Source organism: Leiobunum rupestre, chromosome 6, assembly GCF_980474605.1.
Source record: "Leiobunum rupestre chromosome 6, qqLeiRupe1.1.hap1, whole genome shotgun sequence".
Lineage (NCBI taxonomy): Eukaryota > Metazoa > Arthropoda > Arachnida > Opiliones > Sclerosomatidae > Leiobunum > Leiobunum rupestre.
This window is the reverse complement of record NC_143389.1, coordinates 69,135,205-69,157,383: the sequence shown is the minus strand read 5'-3', so window position 1 is coordinate 69,157,383 and position 22,179 is coordinate 69,135,205. Positions and strand designations below refer to the sequence as shown.

At 36.8% G+C, this 22,179-nt stretch overlaps 2 protein-coding genes across 2 annotated transcripts; both read left to right on the top strand.

Annotated features, from left to right (window-relative positions):
- The first annotated feature begins 681 nt into the window (after positions 1–681).
- LOC149943290 (uncharacterized) lies at positions 682–1,149 on the top strand. The gene has a single exon (XM_090179611.1). The coding sequence runs from the start codon at positions 682–684 to the stop codon at positions 1,147–1,149; it is 468 nt and encodes a 155-aa protein (XP_090035737.1).
- Positions 1,150–2,404: 1,255 nt separating this feature from the next.
- Positions 2,405–3,715, top strand: LOC149943289 (uncharacterized protein F54H12.2-like). Its single transcript, XM_090179609.1, has one exon. The coding sequence runs from the start codon at positions 2,405–2,407 to the stop codon at positions 3,713–3,715; it is 1,311 nt and encodes a 436-aa protein (XP_090035735.1).
- Positions 3,716–22,179: the final 18,464 nt, after the last annotated feature.

The window sequence follows — 22,179 nt, the reverse complement described above, 5'->3', positions numbered from 1 at the left end:
ATATTTATATTCGTAATAATGGAATTATCTGAATTCCTATTATGGTACTACACGGTACCCACACCGGGAAATTTTACCAATTATGAATAAACTTAGAAATATATACTACGACGTAGCAGACTCTGGCGGTTACGTTGGCCTTCGAGGATTGTATCGTTCAGCCCGAGAAAAGGGATTCAACGTATCATTGAATGAGGTTAAAGTTTTTTTACAGAACCAAGATACGCATACGTTACACAAAAATGTAAAGCGGCGGTACGAAAGAAATAAGACAATAGTTTACGGTATTGACGAACAATGGCAAGCTGATTTAATTGACCTGCAGAAACTATCGAGACAAAATAAGGGATATCGTTACATACTCGCTTGTATTGACGTATTTAGCAAATTCGCTTTCGTTGAGCTGGTGAAAGATAAGAAGGGGGCTACCATAGTGAATGCTCTGAAAAACATACCAGATGGTGAAAGACGACCAAAACGCCTACAGAGTGATCACGGGAATGAGTTTGTTTGTAAAGCCGTTCAATTGGAGTTAAAATCACGGGGAATAGAATTTTTCGCGACGAATTCTGAAGTTAAGGCCAGTATCGTCGAACGCTTTATTCGATCGTTTAAATCAAGAATGTATCGATATTTCACTGGCAAAAATACAAATACGTCGATACGCTCCAAGATTTAGTTATGGCGTACAATAACAGCTATCACCGTTCAATTAAATGTAAGCCCGTCGAAGTAACGTCAGAAAATTCGAAAATAATTTGGAAAACTCTATACGGAGGTATTGATTTCAGTCCGCCAGTGACCTATGATTTCGAAATTGGTGATATTGTAAGAATTAGCAAAAACAAGGGTATCTTTGAGAAAGGTTATATCCCAAATTTTTCCGAAGAATTGTTTCGAGTGATTAAGCGGATACCGAGGCAACCGGCGGTATATAAACTGGAGGCTTTGGATTCGGAACCCATTTTGGGAGTGTTTTACAAGGAAGAAGTACTAAAAGTCGGAAAAGATCTCGAGACTTGCGCTTTTAAAATTGAAAAAGTTCTCAGGCGGCGACGCAAATCTGATAATTCAGTCGAGTTACTCGTACGCTGGAAGGGGTACGGACCGCAATTTGACAGTTGGGTTCAAGAAGTAGACTTAGAATGAGTTTCTACATCACTCTACCATCCGATTCTTTGCTGAATTACTTTCCCGATAATACTCTGAGCAAATTCAGAGCTTACCTTCCGGAAAATGTTCAGCTGAATGGACCTTACGAAGTAGGGTTAGCGGAAATAAGTTATCCTAGAACGTGGAACAATATCAAAGAAGAGCGGGTAGTCCGAGTTTGGACGGATGATATCATGTCGGAAGGTTTTACGGAAGAAAAACTAGCTATTATACCCAAAGCAAATTTCTCTACAATCGAAGATTTCCTTGAAATGTTAAAATTTGAGGGTAAAAATGTTGAGTTTAAATACATAAAACATCTGAAACGAGTTTCGGTTCACATTGCTAAGAGTTTTTATTGTAAAATCCCTCCTGATATAGCGGTTATGTTGGGGTTTTCGATTCAGCAAGTACAAGAACTTGTAATTAGGGAATCGACGATAGCTCCATATACCGTAGATATGGACGTGGGATTACATTCGTTGTTTGTTTATTCCGATATCGTTGAAAGTACGATCGTCGGGGACAGGAACGTACCTCTCCGAAGAATTATTAGCGTTAAAGGGAAAGACGGTGAAACTATAGACTCGATATTCACTAAACCACATTATTTACCAGTCGCGGGTTCAAATATTCAAATTATCGAAATTAACATTATGGACGACTTGGGGAACCCCGTGCGATTCGAACGTGGAAAGGTGCACGTTACTCTACATTTCAGACCACGGAGGGCCTGGCTCACCCTATAACAACACGTGCGAGAACGAGTCGCGTTCATTTTAGTAAAGCATAATGAACGACCAACATCATGAGACACTCGCAGTATAATCCCGCCGTAAGCGATTACGAGAACTACTATTTGAATCAGGCTGGCTATGGATCAATTCCTGTTTATCGAGGTGTGTGTGTTCAAAGAGGATATGGATTAGGCAATATACTAGCTTCAGCTTTTCGCAGTGCCATGCCCCTTTTCAAGTGTGGAGCCCAGTTCTTAGGAAAAAAATTCCTCGATACTGGAGCCAAAGTCGTCACGGACGTTGCTAGCGGTATTCCAATCAAAAAGGCACTCGCAACTAGATCCAAAAGCGCTGGCAAAGAAACCTTAATTTCAGCCGCGGAAGTGGTTAAGCAAATGACGGGATCTGGACTTAAAAAGAAACGCTCCCGACCGCGCAAAATCACTCGACGTAAAGCCAGGAGGAGGAAAACATCGTGCCCTTCTTACTCCGATATATTTTCATAAAGCGTTATTATGGTACTGTTACATCCACATTCAAGCGGGTGTGTGAATTCGGAATTGGACCTTTTTCAAGTTCCGTTATCGCAGACGGGGATTATCGGTGGCGAATGGGTCGAATACAATCCCATTTCCAGTATTACCAACAATTCAGCGTTAACGTTTTGCATTAGTGGCAATTCAGAATCCTACGTAGACTTGTCGCAGACTCTCCTACACGTTCAGGTGGAAGTGAAAAAACAAAATGGATCTCTCCCCAAAGCCGCCGTGATCGGTGCGGGTGGAGTGGTAACTACACCAGCTGATAATGTGGCGCCGGTCAATTTATTTTTACACAGTCTCTTTCCCGAAGTGCATCTATTTTTAAACGAAAAATCCGTTACTCCTTCGGCTCAAAATTACCCGTATAAAAGTATGATTCAAACCATGCTAACTTTTGGTGACTCGGCTAAAACGAGTCATCTGACCAGCTCCTTATTCTATCGCGACACGGCGGGTGAGTTTAACGACTTTACCAAAAACGAAGGTTTTTTGAAAAGAGCTGAATTTGCTCAAAAGGGAATTATCGATATGATCGGCGTCCTCCATTTAGATGTTTGTCAACAACCTCGATATCTTCTAAACTTGGTGGATTTAAAATTTGTTTTTGGTAAACCGAACACCGATTTTTGTTTACACTCCGATGTGAAATGTCAATTGGAAATCAAATCAGCTTCGCTTTATCTGAGAAAAGTTAAATTAATTCCAGAAATACCATTATCTCACGCGAAAGTATTACAAGTGGCTAGAGCTAGATACCCCATCACTCGCACCGAATGCACTTCATTTTCGATCCCCCAGGGGAACATGAGTGTAGAGCAGGATCATTTATTTACCGGCCAGATTCCCAATAAAGTCGTGATTGGGATGGTTAGTCAAACGGCTTTTCTAGGTGACTTAAAATTATCACCATATAATTTCCAGCACTTTAATTTAAACCACATTGGATTGTTTGTGGACGGAAACAGCGTACCCCATCGCCCTCTCACTCCTAATTTCGCGGAGAATAGCTACATCCAGGCTTACGCCAATTTATTTCTACAAACGTGTCGGTGGAACATTGACGAGGGAAACCAAATAAGTCGCGAAGATTACGTTGGTGGGAACTGCCTTTTCGTCTACGATTTGATGAGCAACGCCGCCCATTTCCATTTAGTTAAAAACGGAAATTTGAGGCTCGAGATAAAATTCGCATCAGCTTTAGCCGAAACGATTGCTGTAATTGTGTACGCGGAATTCCAGATTTTGATTGAAATTGATAAAAACAGAACCGTGCTTTTGAACTAGAATGGATACGTTACAACTAACTAGAATTATGGAAAACGATAAGTCCACCAAAAACCTATTTCGGGGAGTTATGGCTGCGGATCAATTACCCAAATACGTGAAGACTCTCCCCTCTATATCGTGAACACGGCTACTTCAGAAACGTCCGGAGAACATTGGGTTGTACTCTATTTCTCGAAAAATAACAGCGCTACAGAATTCTTCGATTCTTTCGGGAACGCCCCCGATATGTTTCGCTTTAATGACTTTGTCGAAAGAAATAGTAAAACTGTTACTTTTAATTCGTTACAACTACAAGGAAATCTTAGTAGGACTTGTGGAGGCTTTTGCGTGTATTTTGCTATTAATCGATGTCGGGGTGTAAAAATGTTAGATATTGTGACAATATTTTCTAAACAAAAAAATGATAATGATAAGATGATTAAAGAATTTGTGTATTCAAACTATTCAATAAATATTGAATAACTTTGTTTTTTTTTAATTTACCAACATTCAAAACAAATTGCAAAAACACTAGTTCATAAACCTTTTTGTTAAAGTAAATTCACAGATCATTTCCAGTTGAAAATATTTAACATTTTTAGAATAATATTTGTGAAAATAAATCTAAATACTCTAAATATTCTTTTAGTCATATACATAATGTTCTTTTAGTTATATACATAATGCTCTTTTAGTCATATACATAATGTTCTATTAGTTATATACGTATTTTACGAATTTAGTCACACATTTTTTATCTTGTCGATCCAGTGATGTCCATAGGATAGAGTTTGAATACCGTTACCCAAAATGTATCTTTTATTATCACAAGGATTTAGAGACATTTTGTTTTGGGAAATGGTAAAGAGTTGATGTCTCTGACTCACAATTCGAATCATACAGTTGCTCGTAATTTGATTCCGAAAAAGACAATTGCGGTAGCTCGAGTGGCGGATACTTTTTTTGACGACTCTCTTGCAAACACCCTTCGCGGTTTTTTTCTAACCCTTCTCCGAAAGGATACTATACATTTTCGGGCGTAAACCGCAAAACTCGCGAATCGGAACTCCTTCCATCTCGTCTTTCATCTTCCCAATCACTTTTTTATTTGATTCATTGTGAAGAGGATGATTAACGGGATATCCTGAGAAATCGAAGAGGTGGGAGGACTTCTGTAAGTCCGCGTAGACATCCTCGGATTGTATGTCATACGTGAGGTTGTCAGTATCTGTGAAAAGGAGTCGCGCTTTACCCCCGAAATTCTTCCGCATGTACTCGTAATGAAACTCATACATGGAAAGTTTGGATAGATCCAAAATGGAGAAGCCGGTATAAATAGGTCTATTCAAAGTAAGCGACTTCCTCTTCATTTGAATGCCTACGAGTTCGTTGTGGAAAATAGTGAACTTTTCAAATGCCGGAGAAGACGCTTTCTTGATGGCCCGCTCAGGTGTTTGCACGAGATGAAAGTCTATACGATTACGGAGATTTTCCATGGTCTTACCTAGTATTAGAGAAAATGAGATTAGTATTGATTATTATTTAAATTTATATTTAATATACCAAAAGTGCTATTATTGAGCAACTTGAAAAATTCCCGTTCAAAGTTGTTTTTGGCAAGTTTTCTTTTCTCCGTATTGAACTCGATGAAGGGACGAAGCCAAGGACTTTGGTCAAACGAGAGTACCCTGTGAACTTTAGTAAGTTTCATCCCCTTCGAAACGTAGTATTTTAAATTACGATAGTGAACTACGTAACGTTGCTTGTTGAATAGATTAGGTACAAGCTTAGAAAGAGTGTCTTTTGTGGAAAGGTTCAATTGTTTAAGCATCAGTTTATAATATGAAGAAAATAAATCGGTGGTTATTGCGCGAGATTCGGGCGCAAGGGGGTAGCAATTGTGTTCTTGATGCAATTCAGCAGGATACTCTAAATCAACCTCCAAAATGAAACCATAGGATGACTCGTCCGATAAAGTAAGCACGTGTAAATTAGCGTAATCGAGGAGGTCTTTTACAGGTACCCAAGCGAACTTACTAGTGGGTAGGTAGCCGACCATCGACGACCCGTACAAATTGTTCATGTCGAAGTACATTATAAAATTACTCGGCTGCTCGGGGTCGTAAGTTTCGTGTATGTATTTATTATTCGCCTTGGCGAATCTGTGGCTAATCATCGAAACCCCTCCTCGAATACCGCGCTCAATAAATAAGTGCATGTCAATATCGAGGAGTAACTCCAACTTCACTTTGGTCATGTGAAGCGCAGATTCCCAGGCGAATCCTGGTCCGGTGTACGCGTGCGCGCAATCCAGGCCATAGTATGCTACACACATGGCGCGGAAACTTTCGAAGACGTCAGCGAGCTGGAGGGTATCCGCTTGAACGTACAAATCGTGTAGTTCACCTGTCAAGAAACTTTTCGTTAGTAACATTATTTCTTTGCATTAAAGATTTCTGGCGAAATACCTAGATTTTTTACGTTGAAAGTATTCCACACTTGTCGGACTGATTCGTAACTTTCATCTGATATGTGTTTGTCAGTGAGAGAGTTGAAAAATGCTTCTCTGGGAGGAAGTGTCTCCTCAAACTTTGCCACGCTGCTCATGTAGTCGTAAGGATGGGTTAATTTTTTAAGTAAATACGGGACTTGATGCGAAGGATAGAAAGAGTTTAAAATAGGAAATTTATCCGACCCCCCATAGATAAATTATTAATTAGTTTCGAGGGAAGCTGGCATGAAACGAAGTGAATCGATGAAACGGAGACGACCTATAGTGAAACTTATATAAGTTTCGGTGGTTGATGGAATGCAGGAAATTTTATGTTCCTTCATCAAACCAATCCTCTGCATAATAAGATTTGCGTCGTATCTACAATTTGAAAATAAATATAATTTAGTTATAATTTCGTCGATAGTAGAAAGGAAAATAAATTACGTACCGTGATAAATTGTGCATGACGACGGGTGTAAACTTTCCAACTCTTAGCTTTAAATTACACGAATTGTGGGCCACTCCGCGAAAACGCCCTAAAAATTGTAATTAGACGTTAGCTTTCTGATAATAAAAACCACCGATAAAAGTGTAATATACCGGAATAATGACAATGGTCTCTAACTCCCGGATCGCTCTGCGTGAGAAGATCTCCACACACGTAACAATGAATGGCTTTGCGAACCGATTGTTCTTCGACTGGTGTCAAAACCATCGGAACGTTTTTCTTTAATAATTCGGTGATGTACTCCCGTTCCATCAACAAACTTTCAAGAAAAACATCAGTAGCGTCAGTTCCTCTATAAGTCACGGGCGGATGCGGTTTTCCTATAAATTGAATATTTTTTGTAGCGAAGATATTTTTTAAAAACAGTACAAAATATAAATACCATCGGGTCCTACAACAACATAGCTGAAACCACACGCTACATGTTCGGAAAGTTTGGTTGTTGATGACAGTGAAGAATCGGGTAAACATGTATGGATTTTATCAATGATAGATTCAAAATCCGCGTATATGACGTAAGGTACCTAAATTTAAGAAGAATATTAATAAATGAAAATTTTTAATAAAATTTCTTTTTTACCTTTTGTAGCCAGTCGATTTTATTGAATTTTAAAATGGGTTCTTTGTGGGGCATTTTCACAAGTTGCGGACCGTGGACATTACAGTTTTTTACGTGCTCTCTATGATTACTTTCGGCGCTTACACCAGAGTAGCGGTAAATTTTTCCGTTATGATTTGTGAAGTGACTCAACAAGCGACTAAGGTCGCTAATAAGACCAAAGTGCTGGTTTTTTCCTGACACGAGATATAGAAGGTCTATTTGTCGATCTTCCGGCACTTTGTTTTCACTGACGTGAAGCGGGAAAACTTCGTTATCATAACCAAAAACGTTGATTGATAGATTGTTTTTAAATTCAAATTTTGTAAGTTTTAAAACGTTTAATTGAAAAGGGAATGAAATGTCACTATAGTCTATTTCACTTTCAAATTTTTGGTATTGTTCCTTTCGGCGTCGATGTGAATTTGTAGGATGTAGTTTTGCTAGAATGCACCATAAGAAACACTTCTGGTCTTTAGTTTTAATATTTAGGAGACCTTTACCTTTACAAAGCTCCGAGGGTAGCTCTATATAGGTACCACCTACGAGTGGAAGATACGTTATAATATCCACTTGGAAAAACAAAATCCGATCAATGGTCCATCCACTACCCATGTCTTGGAATTCCCCCATTGCTTCCGCAACTTGCTTTATGCAAGAGTCTATTTGAACTGGTATTACGTCCGGCATGAGGGAAGTTTGAGTCTTGCTACGGAAATACGGTAACGCTTCAACTTCCTCGCCGTCGTTGAGTTTACGCACGTACTTCGCGCGAATAAATACGCTCCATTTTATACCCCGTTTCTTAGATAAGCGATTTTTCAAGTATTTAAATAAGGCTGAACATATATAAGTGATTAATACCTCTGGGTCCGTTTGAGTGGTTTTCGGGGTATAACGCGAGCTAATGATGGCGGAAAGTTCTTCGACGTTTTCGAGAAAGTTATTCTCGGCGTCGTCTATTTCCATCGGTTTTTGAAGTGGTAGAGGATTATTTTGCCGTGGCTGTGCGGGTGTCGGTGAAACTGGCTGCTGAAATGGGAGGATGGCTTCTTTACGCGATGAATCGGGTGTCGATGAATCTGAACCACTCGCGTGAATTCGCGAATGACGTTGCAATCCGTATTTGCGCGCGAAACTGTTACCACAAAGCGAACAAACGTATTTCCTATTACCGTGTTGTTCTCGTTTATGTCGATTCAAAGTAAACTTTGTCGCAAATTCTCTAACACATATGGTGCACGAAAACATTTTGACTCACTAGCCGCTACTCGCAACTGACAATGTCATCAGCTCCGATTCGAGCTTTTATACACTTTGCACCCCTAAACATTCGCTTCGCGTTGTTTAGGTTATAATAGTAGGGTCCTTCGCCAGTTGGGGAAGAGCGGGGTTTTTTTCGGTCTTAGCGCTTGGGACGTGGGAGAATTCTTTCAATGAAAGTACATCACTACTTTGTTATTATAACAGGGGTCGCCTCTACCTCGCTAGAATGTTTTCAATATCTTATTAATTCCCAACCAAAATTAAATATAATTCCTAATTATAAGTACGTAAAAATTAAACTTTGGTATTTTCTCTTAATATTTATTTATTTTCACATTACAAATTCCTCACCGAGGGTTTGTTGAACAATTTGTTCTAAAGCCAATAATTTTTCCAAATCATCGTTAAAGTCAATTTTTTTTGTTTTTTTTTAATCTGCTTCTCTGATGGAGCGCTTCTTTTCTTCCGCTTCTGTGTTGAAGATGAAGCAGATGCGAGAAGAGTCGAAGGAACTTCGGGGGTAGAAGAAGTTGACGCTATTGATGGTAGAGACGATAGAGATGATGATGAGTTTCCGGTTATAGAAAATGCCGATGAGGATGTGGCCGCGATCAATGATAGTGTGGCTGGGATTTCCGGCGTAGAAGGATTCGGCTCGTTGTTCATTCCGAAAAAGAGGAGCGAAGCGATGGAGTCTTCTTCCGCCGATATCGTTAAATCCAGTTTTTCGATCTTAAAATAATTGTAATAAATACACGTTTTATACGTAATAAACGAAAATAAACATACCCCGATTAGTTGGTTTAATCCTCCGAGAGCCCGTCTTATGTTGGCTATGTTCGGGTGGTAACATAAGTGCACGTCAATAACTGCACACGCTTCATCCGGGCGGAATTCCACCCAATATCCCCGATGTTGCTTCCGGATAATGACTTCGAAAGTTCGAAAATTGAAGACTGGTAATTCGGGGCGGCCGGGAATGTGTCCCAGCGCAGCCTTATATCTTAAAACCGCGACGGTAACTTTTTTGTCTAAGACGGTATTGTTAGTTGCCATTCTGAAATGAATATGATTTTGATTTTCGGGAGATGGGCTTATATATCCCAGCCAGAATTGAAATTTCTTCTGGAAGTCGTCTCCACCACAAGTAATAAATAGAGCTTATAGTTTACAACCTTTCGTAATAACAAGAATGTATTTACGCCATAAGATATAAATTACGCTTTATTTATGTCACAAAGAATAAATAACGTATTTATACTATAAGGTATACATAAGAACGTATTTATACAGTGGGGTATAAATAAAGATTGTATTTATCTATATTTAGTATAAATATATTCTTGGTAATAAGACTAATTCTGATTTCCATCGGTAGACCTATTAGACGGTTGTAAGTAAAAATTTTTCTATTTAACCATTCCACTTCCCAATGTTTGATTCAAGTAAATGTATATGAGAGAGGTAAAAAGAAAAAAAATCAGATATGGTTAAGACCAAAATATTTTATTTATATTTTTTCCATAAATTTATCTGATGCGCTTTAAATAATGCACAATTGAAATTTTGAAAATGGTATTTGCAGACCCTTGGACCCAAATCTGCAAATTTTTTAAATTTTGGGCATCCAATGTCCTCAACGTTAATGATCTTCTTAACGAAACGATTCGAGAGGAACGATGTTTTCTCCAGACCTTTCGTGAAGAAGGTTGACGCTTTAGATGTGATGTGGGTGATGATTCCATCCAATTCGTTTATTTCGTATTCACCCTCGTCCCACTGCATCCCGCAAATATTCGTCGAGATCCACGAACAAAGTCTTTTGTCTTTCACGTTTAGCTCGTGATACGGAAAAGGCGGCTTAAAGGCGTACACCCCACTCTCTCCAGTTTCAACCACCAAGAATGCCAATTCTTTCAGAACATATTCGTTGTTGGCTCTCAGAAAGTTGACTTCGAGAATGCAAGAGTTATTCTCCGACCTAGAATTGACAATACAAATTAAAAATGATTCGCGAATAATTAATACGTGATAAAACTCACATTTTGGGTTACTCCTCGTATGACTGGTGAGCGCCGCTTCTAAAACGTGAAAGACAAGATTCCAAATTCGGGATGTAATTTTAAGGAAACTGAGTCCCTTTATATAGTACTCATCCGTGCGCTTTTTACTTGGTTTCATATACTTTACAAAAAGAGTAATTTCAATCCTTGGCGTATCAACATCTACGTTACTCTCCGTTCATTTCAATTGACGTTTCGCATCTGTAAGAATTCTATTTGCAGACTAAACACGCTGGAAAACAATCGGCTTCTTGCCACCTGGTTAACCTTAGACGTTGCTCTCCGTTCAAATCCCCGCAAATAGACAATCGTCGTAATATCGCTACCCTCACCGTAGATTCATGCCCCGTACCGACTAAACACGTGTATAAACAAACCCGCTTCTTTCTGGTGCGGATGAAAAGCTTGACCTCGTTTTATCGCAGACCTCTATTCCGCTTCCTTATTACGCCCCGTCAATAAATCTCCGGCTGGTTCCGATGGTCCCTTCGCGTTTTCGACGGACGCTCTCGTATTCTCGATGCTGAACCGTACTTTGTTCATGAATTATACCCCATGCCATACCCTATTGGGTATTTCGTTAATCCCCGCGTAAACTCCCACCCCGTCCTTTCTGGCGCGGTTGAAATCCGAGACCTCACTTTCTTCCGGGTCTCTATCCCCTACCTCGTCACGAAACTCAGCTTCCTCCTCGAACGATATTACACCCCGTCAACAAGACTCTGACCGGCTTCGATTCTCACTTCACGTTTTCATCGGTCTCTCTCGTATTCTCGATGCCGGCAAATGTGGCCACATCGAGCCGACGCGGTTTCGAGTTAGATACCGGCACCCCGCGCTAACCCTATGGAAAATTTTGGCACCCCGTTATAACCCTATGGGAATTTTGCAACACGTGGCTCTAAACTCTCACACTACTACTAGAAATAATTGAGAAATATTTCTTAAGAATATTTTCTATTGTTTTTATTCAGAAATTCCAACTGAATAATTCCGTATGAACATTTTCCATAGGCTCTCCTAAGAAAATTCAATTGGATATTTCCGTTTTAAATTTCTTTGTAAATTTTTGCTGGGATTTCTTAGGTGTAAAAATTATTGGTAATACAGTAATATTTAGAGCAAATTCAATACAGGTTTATCTTTAAAATAGGTGTTGGTCACGAAAGTCTTTTTACTATAAAAACAAAAGGGAAATATTAATGGCAATTTTAATTAAGTCGCAAATTCCTTAAAAAAAATGAAATGCGCGCCTTATTTTTACAGTGGGTTTCATAAAAATATTATTTTTAAAAACTTTTAAAAATTATTTCATAAATTAATTATATTTTAGTTAGTAAACATATTGAATGAAAAATAATTTTGATAAATGATTCAGTCAATTGAGACAATATTTTGGTCGTTGCCAACTTAAACTCCAAGTATTCGGACACTCGAAAACGTTGAGTTGGCTGCAGATACGGGTTTTTACAAAAGCAGAAGAAAACTTACGCCGTTTTCATAAAGGAACAAGCATCGTGGCCACTACTTACTCCGCTACCATGTATTTTATTTAAATCGTTTAAAGTCATGGTGTTCGTTTCCAAAAATCTGAAGTAAGTTATTTTAATAATAAGCTTTTAAAATAATACATGAAATTGGCATACGTTAAATTATTAGACGTAAGAATCTATGTTGAAAATAATAACTTAGGAAAACCAAACCAAGGCTTAGGCTTAGCAACTTCTTTCAAATTCATTAATATAGAAAACTAATATAGGCTAAATATAAACTTATTTTAGTTATTATATTATTATTATAATATTAAATTTGAAAGCTGGGTTTGGCCTCATTTTCAATTGAAGAGCGAATCAACGTAGCTTTAAAGTCTACATTTTCCTCCAGAGCCTTTAGCAATAAATGTAACATTATTTTGGTAGTTGAACTATAATATCTGGCCCATTGACACTATCTTTTAATATATACTAGGTTTTTTCTATGATTTTGGCCTCATTTTCAATTGAAGAGCGAATCAACGTAGCTTTAAAGTCTACATTTTCCTCCAGAGCCTTTAGCAATAAATGTAACATTATTTTGGTAGTTGAACTATAATATCTGACCCATTGACACTATCTTATAATATATACTAGATTTTTTTCTATGATTTTTTGAAAAGTTGGGTTTGGCCTCCTTTTCAATTGAAAGAGCGAATCAACATGAATCTACATTTCTGAAATAAATTTACATTTATTTTAACTTATTCTAATTTTAGTATTTTTTGTTATATTGTGTGTCATTGACTCTATTATTTTTATTTGTACTAGATTAAACTTCTCATAACCATGGCTGTGATATGTTGCACTATGCAATGTATCGTAATAATTTAGAATCCTTGAAAGGTCAGGATTTTTAGAATTAATTCGGCTTTTATTTTTTTAGATCAAATTCCAGAATCCTTTTAAAAAGTTATGATATTGATTACTGATTTCACGGTTTTCCTGATTTACCAATCAGTTCCTTAGATGATTTAGTAGTTGTTGAAAAACTACTGGGGAGCCAGGAAACCAAGAAAATCATCGTAATTCTTACGTTAATTTTTATTAAAATCTGATGGATTTAATATTTTTTTCTTTACTTGGTTAAGATATCTTTATTTGGAGGAAAAACTTGGTCGAAGAGTGTTGAAAAAGGTGTTAACGTACCACGTTATCTTTCAATTTAATTTTATTGGCGCGAGTGACATATTCATAAGACCATAAATGGTAATTAAATTTAAGTTACGTAGTAATAAGATTATAAGTAATGGTAATAAAATAATTGTTTGCCGTTGCTGTCCAAAAGAAATTCCACTCTACAATTGAAGGGGAAATTGACCAGAATGGAGAAAAATAAATGTTAAAACAGTTATAGAGCGGCAAAATAAAACTATTTACATTTGTTAAATTTTGTTCCTAAACCCTTCAAAATGACGATGATTTGAAATTCAATAATTTTTTTACCAATATTGTTTTAAATATTAACATTAAGCTTAATGTAAATTAGAAATTAAGTTGATGGAAAGTACACGTAACACGGCTGGGAAGTATTTGATAAGGTAGTTAAAAAAATCCTGGCAATGTAACTAATCTTTAGCTGGGGATGAAGCGGTAAAATGCTGGTTTACTGATTTTCTAAAGCTGGATAAGTACATATGAGGTGCTGGTAAAATTTTCTGATTCTGGGTAAGTTCATAGAAAAGTTATGGGAATCTGGCTAAAATACTGCTGGAAAAGTGGCTTGTAAGGTGATGGGATGATAGCAAAAATAAATTAGGAGCTATTTCTTTAGAAATATTTAAAGAATATATTCGTAAGGAAATCCAATATTACACGTATGGAAATATCGTAAGAATATTTCCTTAAGAAAATCTCAAGGAATTGGTTGGGGAAAAGGTGCTAAATATACCAAGGATTCCCAAGATATGGCCCTAAGGATTTCTTACGGATTTTCCCATCACTTTTTCTTAACCAGTCTTAAGAATATTTTTATAAGGGGACGTAAAAACAGCCAATAGAAAAGCAAAGGCAAGAGAATTCCCGCCAAACATTTCAGGCAACCAGAGCTTTTTAAGCAAGAGGGCGGTTTATCTCTTGCCTAGGGGGTCATGCAGAATACGACTGATTGATTCCCTGGGTGTGCGAGTCATTATATGATATTGGAAATTCGACGGCATTGGTATTTTTCATGCGGTATGTGTCACAACGTCAAAAGGAAGTCTACGAGTCGTCCACTACCAGATGTCGAATATAGCTATTATACGGTATCTTCATCAAGGGTGAGTGTTGAAATAAAATGAGCGTTAAAAATGAGGCAAGTATTTCTAAAGTGAGAAAAATAATAACAAATACCCTCTGTAGATAACTTGTACTGTTAATAGGGTTAAATTCAATTGTGCATGGTCTTAGTACGTCTTACTCACTGTTGTAAGTACTTAATTTTTAATATTCTGAATAAATAAAAACTCTGTGGTTTCGTCTCAATTATTTTAATTATAATTAAAATTATATACCGGGCGGGATTGAACCGGGGGTTTTTTTAAGTAAATAACTCTGAATTTCAAAGAAATATCTTTAAGGGTCATCTCGATAAATTAATACCACTAGGGACGATTCTTCCGTGGAGAGGTATATTTTGGCTTGCAAACTGTATTGTCTTATCGACTTAGATATAGTTGTATTAATGCGGTGACGTTGGTTTAACGTTTATTGATAGTAAAGTGGCTTTTTGTGCTTTGTTAATGGCAAGGTTTTTGCTTCTTGTTAATACATTTGGTGTGGATATTTGAATCAGGGCCGGACTGGCCCGGGCGGCGAACGCCACCTGCGCCTTTTCCCCCAAAGCGATGTGGCGCCCTCGACTCGAACTACTTTAAAAATTTCAAATGTGGCGCATTCACCAGCACACCAGCAAGTAACAGGCATAGAAATAGAAGCACGGCCCTTTCTGATAAAACTTAAATGCTTTTAGTAATGCCTAAAATAAAAATGTAATTTTTTTCTCGGCATGTATCCATAATATCCAAAATATTACACGGTAAGTTAATATTTAGCCTCTTAGGCGTCGGCATTGTCTGTCACAAGGCAAGTGACTAGTGAGCAGCTACACCAACCCAGCCCCTACTTAGTCAAGGGACGATATCATTTATTAGCAAAGTCATAGTTTTAACATTTTATATGTGAATATGTTACCCATGAAGAGAAAGAAAAGTGGAGCTGAAAACAAAAGAGCTAAAGAAAATGCGGCTAGACTTGAAACAGCGGCATCGCCAACCAGTGATGCACAAAACGTTTCCTATCGCTCTTTTTCTTTCATCTTACATAGATGGCGGTAGCGATTCTATCTTTAAGTTCTTGTATCTCTGAGAATTTTACAAATATCTTTTCATTATTTCAAATTCATAAAATAGATGGCGGGTTAATTCATTACTATCAATCTTTTTTGATGCAATTCCATTCACGGTCTATCAAGGGTTTTCAGATTTACCTTTAGATATTTCAAATATTTTTTTCTGCAGTAAAAAGCCTGTTGATTATTTAAGAATCATTTTCTTTACTAAGAATCATAAGATATCTTTCAAAATCATATATTTAACAACATAGATGGCGGAAAAATCACTTATAATCAAACTTTTGAGTTTTAGAAATTAAATTTAATTCACGCTCTTTCAAGTGTTTTTAGAATTATTTTTCGATATTTCAAATAATTTTTTTCTACAGTAAAAAAGCCTATTGATTAGTTAAGTATTATTCTCTTGAATTAGATATCTTAAAAAATCATTTTTTTCAATAACATAGATGGCGGGAAAGTCATTTAATGTCAAAACATTAAAATCTTTTAGCACTCTTTCAAATTTAGTTTTCAAAATTTCAATTAATTTATTACCTTAATGATTTCTTTTATAATAAAAGTGTCACCCTAAGTAACATAATTCCATTAGTACAGCCAAGTGAAAAGAAATATCACCAAATTGAATTTTAGTTATTGCAATATCAAAGTTGGTTTCTGCACAACGCTTTCAAAAATATGCTAAAGCAAGGACTATAATACACAGCTTCAGTCGGATTTCATTGCAAGTACCAAGCCCAGTTCACACTATACAATTAATTGGGCTACTTAACTGAAACCAACTAATTGTAAGCAAGAAAATTGAATAGTGTGAACAGAAAAATTGTAACCATTGTTCCAACTTATTCTGTTCACAGTGTACAAATTTCTTGCTTACATTTATTGGGTTACAATTAAGTGGCCCAATTAATTGTATAGAGAAAAAATGATATTTCATATGAAAATAACAAAATTATGAACAAAATATCACTTTATTGACCACATTTTGAAGTAAAACTAGGAACAATTACATTATAAGCTCAGTTCATCAATTGGGCTACTTAATTGTATCGTACTATGTTAGCAAGAAAATTGTATGGTGAGAACAGAAAAATTGTGATAATTGTTCCCAATTTTTCTGTTCTCACCACACAATTTTCTTGCTTACATAGTTCGATACAATTAAGTGGTCCAATTAATTATAGTGTGAACTGGGCTTAAGAAGTTGGACTAGATAAAAATAAAGAAATACCACTTTGGGTACCATAAAAAATCGAAGTTAAAGTTTTCTAGATTCTCTATAAAACATTATTTGTTAAATTTTTTTAGGAGACAATCTGGCTCTCCTAGCGCGTTTCAGGTAACCGGCTATACTAAATATCCTTTCTACATCCCCTGAGCTTGCTGGGAAGGATAAATAGAATTTTGCCAGTCTTGCGAGTCTACAAGAATAAAATTTGGATTTAGTTGAACAGATTCCAATACAGCTATAATTTTCAAAAAATACTTAGGGTATTCCTTAGCCTTTTCTGTCCAATAAGGTAATGGGTTTTCTCCTTTGAAAGGCTTCTCTGATAGGTACCGATCTACTTCATGGATAACATGACCTGAATTTCCTTCGGGCATTAGTTCATCAATGAAACTAAATAAAGCTGAAATAATTTATTAACAAATGTCAAAACAAATAGTTAAGTATATTTTTTACTTACAAGATCCTTGGCTCGTATTTGCTGGAATTGTACAGGAAGTTTGAGAAGTAGAAGTAAGTGCATCTTGGAGAGAGTCTAAGGAATCCAAGTATCATTAACAGTAGCTATAGCTTCTGCTTTGGATTTTAGTTCAAGAGTCTCTGCCATGTCAGACGAGTTTTAGAAGAAAATTAGTAAATTTTTACCCTTTTCTTACAATCAAAAATTGAAGCACGCTGCCTAGGGTGCAGAAAGGTGGAAATTGTGTAAGATTCGTCCACAAGTTCAGCTTTAAATCTTTTTTTCAACTGTTCCAAAAGACCTTCCTTAAAGCCTTGATGATAGACTGTGGCCAGAGTTTGAATTTTGTTGATAGTGAAAACAATAACAGGAATGACTAATGATGATGTGACAGAATCTCCCTGGAGATGATCCGTGGCCAACTGAAGAGGTTCAAGAATTTTTACCAGATCAGTGACCAGATAGATCCCTAATGAAAATCAATTTTTTAACAAAATGTTTAAAAATTAAATTTGTTTCCTAAAAAATAAACCAACTTGATGTTTTTTGGTGGTTGTACATTCATTTTCCTATCTGACAAGGCTCCGACCATTATTTGTTGCGCAGCAAAGAAAACATCATCCTAAAAAACCATTTAGTAGAAAAATTATTTTTTTTAACTTTCTTATAATTCCATACATTTTGAAATCTCTCAAAGGCAAAGAGGATTGAATTCCACCTTGTCTTAACAGGTAATTTCAAGTCCAATTTGGCTCTCTCCACAAGCTAAGCTAAGAAAAAGATATTAGACAAATATTTCAATGTAAGATAAGTTGGTTAAGATACCCGTGTATTTGGGAGATTTTCTAAAAACAATTATGATTTTTGTGATATATTTCACAAGCTCATCTGCCCGTTTATCAGCTTTTAAAGCTGAATTGATTGCCAGTTGCAAGGTATGAGCCGTGCATATATTTCGATCCCATGGTAGACTTTTGAAATCAGATTCAAAATCATTAAAAACTAAAGAACAATTAAACTTAGTAAAAAACAAATATAATTAAAAAACTGGAAAATTACAATCATCATGACTGTCACAGCCATCACTGTCTTCATCACCACTCTCGTCAAGAAATAGGAAGTCATCATCCTGTTCTTGAAGTTTAAATGCTTTTGTTATGTTAGAGGCATTGTCGGCAACAATTTTCCCAATCTTAAATAGAAAAATAATTATTATACAAGAAAAACAACTAGGAATAATAATGGCACTCACTCTATTTTGTTTAAGCCCAACAGCATCTAAAATTGCTTCCACTTTCATTCTGATGTTTTCTCCAGTGTGTTTGTCATTATAAGTAGAAAAACCAATTGTCTTTTTAACAAGACACCATCCAGAACTCATAAAATGGGCTCTTACACCTAAGGGGCTCTTACACCTAAGATGCTCTTTCTTGCTCTTGAACTCCATATATCAAGCGTAAGATGGATTCCACCATCTTCAATTTCCTTGAAGCTATTTTTCAAAGACGGAAAATTTTTCTGTTCAAACTCTTGTTTAAAATCCCAGCTGATAGTAGTTCTTGATAACGTATTGATTGATGGATTCAATAGATTAATTAGCATTTTGAACCCGGCCCCTTCCGTTACACTCAGCGGCAAATTATCTAAAGCTATTAAATCGAAGATGCCTTTTCTGTACCTTTTCTGGAGAACATCATGTTGACTGAGTTTTGGAACCTTAGACACTACATAATTTTTAATGGACACAAGTCCAGCATCTTGGGATTTCCTTTTGAAATCTACCCAGGTAACATCAGGGTGTTGAACCTCAACAAAATAAATTTGTTTAAAATATTAAAAGTGTGGATAACTGAAGCTGTTATGCGACCTATGTCCGATGTATAATTACCTCGATATGTCGTTTAAAATTGCTAATAGTGTTCTTTCCGCTGGATCGATATTCACGTTTACAATATTTACACAACCAGAATCAGTTTCTTAATTGAGTTGTAACTGTCTAGAACATGACCACGGTATTCGAAATGATTTTGATATTTTTTACGGAGCTCAGTGGAATGAAAATTGGCATACTCTTGAAGGGCTATAACCTTTTCGGGTATTGGGCATTTCGAATCCTTAGGAGAAGCTGAAACTGAATGTGTGAAAACTGTGAACTGGATGACGATTCTTGAGAATCTTGACTAAGACTAAGTGGACTTTCATGATCACTGCCGAGACTCCAGTGGCTCTCTTGCTCTTTTAAATCTTCAGAAAGACTGTTGCGCTTTTCAGTGACTTGTTGATCTACAAAAATTTCATCATTCCAAATTTCTTTAAGTACTCTTCCTTCCGCAGCTAGAATCTCCGAAGCATTATCAGGTTCCAAGATTTCTTCCGAAAACACTTAATTCTTGGACTTCTGTTTCATTAATTTGTTGAAAATGCTAGCTGAAGATAAAGAGTCCGGAAAACTACCGCGCTTAAAATAAAGCTACCACACTACCCGATTCCCGACTAGCGACTGACGGATTCCAAAGAACCGCACCGAGCCAAGCATCAACTAACACTTAAAAATCACACCACCAGTCTGTAATACAAACTTATAAGTTATAACCGTGAGTCATTAGAGTAGGAGGGGAGGGAAAGTGAACCTTGAACAAAGTTTTGACTTCGAACTTTCGGTTTCCACATATAGATGCTGCGCCTTCAGTTAGAACACCCGCGGCCCCCTCCTGAGTCCTGACCTTAAACCCTTTCCCCCTAATAGTCAAATGGGAGTATTCCCATTATTTTGTAAAACAATGTATTATTTACGAGTAAATAGGCTTTAAAATCTAAATAAACGTTTTATGTCATTTATTAATTTTTATACCGAACTAACTGTGAAGCGATGCAAGTTGGTTATTTCTTATTTTATTATCGAGCGAGCTAAAACAAACCGATTTATTTTTTACCAGTCTAAATACCCCCCCCCCTCCAAATATAGTGGATTTTTCGATAATCCGGATACTTCCAAGAGCTTTCTTCCCCTCGCATTTAAGCTTCGTGTCTTGTTTCGCGTTTTTATTCTTTTAAAATACTTTGTCTCTAATTCTTAAGTACTGCACTGATTAGCCCCAAATAAGCGGACACCGGTCTACGGTTGGACATTCTGTAATTTAGTTAAATTACTATATTGTTTGCGCAGGGACGTAGGAAAGTTTTAGAAGTTGGAGGCGGCAAAGAGAAACGAAACAGGGGTCTCCGAAAAAGAGTTTTTTATCACCCGTAATTTAATAAGCTGCGTTTTTAATCAATATTTTTCTTAAAAAATTCACGCTTTTGCGTCAAAACCAACCGCGAGAAGCTTCTCTATCGGCTTTTTTGGCACGAGAAGAAGATATCTAAATAAATTTGATATAGGCTTATTTTAGATTTAATTTAGATTTCTTATTTATTTTCTTATAGAAATGTTTTAATGGTTTTTTCTACAACAGACTTTACTTAAAAGCAGTAAATAATTTAATTTTAATTTAAAATCTGCAAAACCGAATGCATGTATTCTTTTTCACTACTATGTAAATTGACGGCAAAAGACTGTAATTTAAACACAGTTGAGGTTCCGTTCTATAAGCTTTATTTAGTTTTAAATTGAGAATTTGAGCATTTTGAAAAATTGCCCCCACCAAAACGTTGGAGGGGGCAATAACATTAGTTGCCCCTCTCAGCCAAATTGTAGGGAGGGTCATTGCCCCCTCCGGTTCCTACACTCCTGTGTTTGCGACTCAAAGATCAACGCGTTGTTGTTTTTAATGTTTTAAGGTTTTATCTTTCCCCCTTTCGCCATAGATTTCGATACTTTTTTTTAGTATACGCCTCTCGGGCCCCCTCCCATTTGGTAAGTCCGCGGGCTCCTATGCTTAAGCCTACTGCGCTTTATGGTCAGCTAGCTGGGAATCTCGGCCGGGCCCCAGCTAGTCCCATTGATCGTATAATTGGTAAAACCAATTTAAAAGCATTGCATCACTATAAAAAGGTGTAATACTATACGAGACCCAGTTGGACCTGTAGAATGCTTCAGAAGTTCAGACTCCATCTACTTCTATAAGAAACCCCAGCTGACTGACTCTTTTTAACGCCTCGTACCTTTCTATATAAATATCCGTGTACTCCTATGAGGAGCCCCTTGAACCTCTTTACGAACCCCAATTATTCCCCCATGGGTCCTTTATTTCTGAGACCCGGGGATTTGTACATACATGTTTAAAAAGAGTTATTTTTTTGGAGTGCGCGCTTCCTAATATTTCCGTATGGAGGGTCTCGTGCGTTTTCGCACGACGGCGCGAGCTCAATGAAACCTTTCCTATTTTATAGAAAGACCTATTGAAAACACATGGGCCAAATAACAAAAACGCATTCACATTAGCAAAGCAATAGAGACTAATTCTCTGAGAGACTGAAACGTCACTCAAAAAAAATTGCTCGCCAGGTAGTGCCATCTGTGTGCGTCTTTGGCAAATTTAAATAAAAATTCGATTGGCGCCATATTGGAAGTTTTTACCTTTTGATTGCTACTTTTTATTACGTTTCGCGGTTTTTAGAACGATAAATTTTTTATAGCGACTATGGTTCGATATTGCTGTGTAAAAAGATGCAGAAATAAGCTATCATTGAGGGAAAAAACTTCAAATATACGTTTTTTTAGAATTCCGCGAATTAAGGACGAGGCTTACTTTAGTAAACAAACCGTGACTTTATCAAAGGAGCGAATGCTCAGATGGCTAAAGTGTTTAGGAATGAAAAAAGAATCACTTCGAGATTCTATGAGGGTTTGTTCTGCACATTTTTTCTCTGGAGGTAATTAAAAATTAATGTTTTTAAGACAGTAAACCTTAAGTTGTTATTATAAAAGATAAATGGAACATTGTTTTAGAGCCTGCTACGCTGTTTGATAATACTAATCCAGATTGGATTCCTAACAAGAACTTAGATGGAGAAGAAAACCCTTCCTCTTCAAAACCTGATAAACTTATGAAAGATGTTC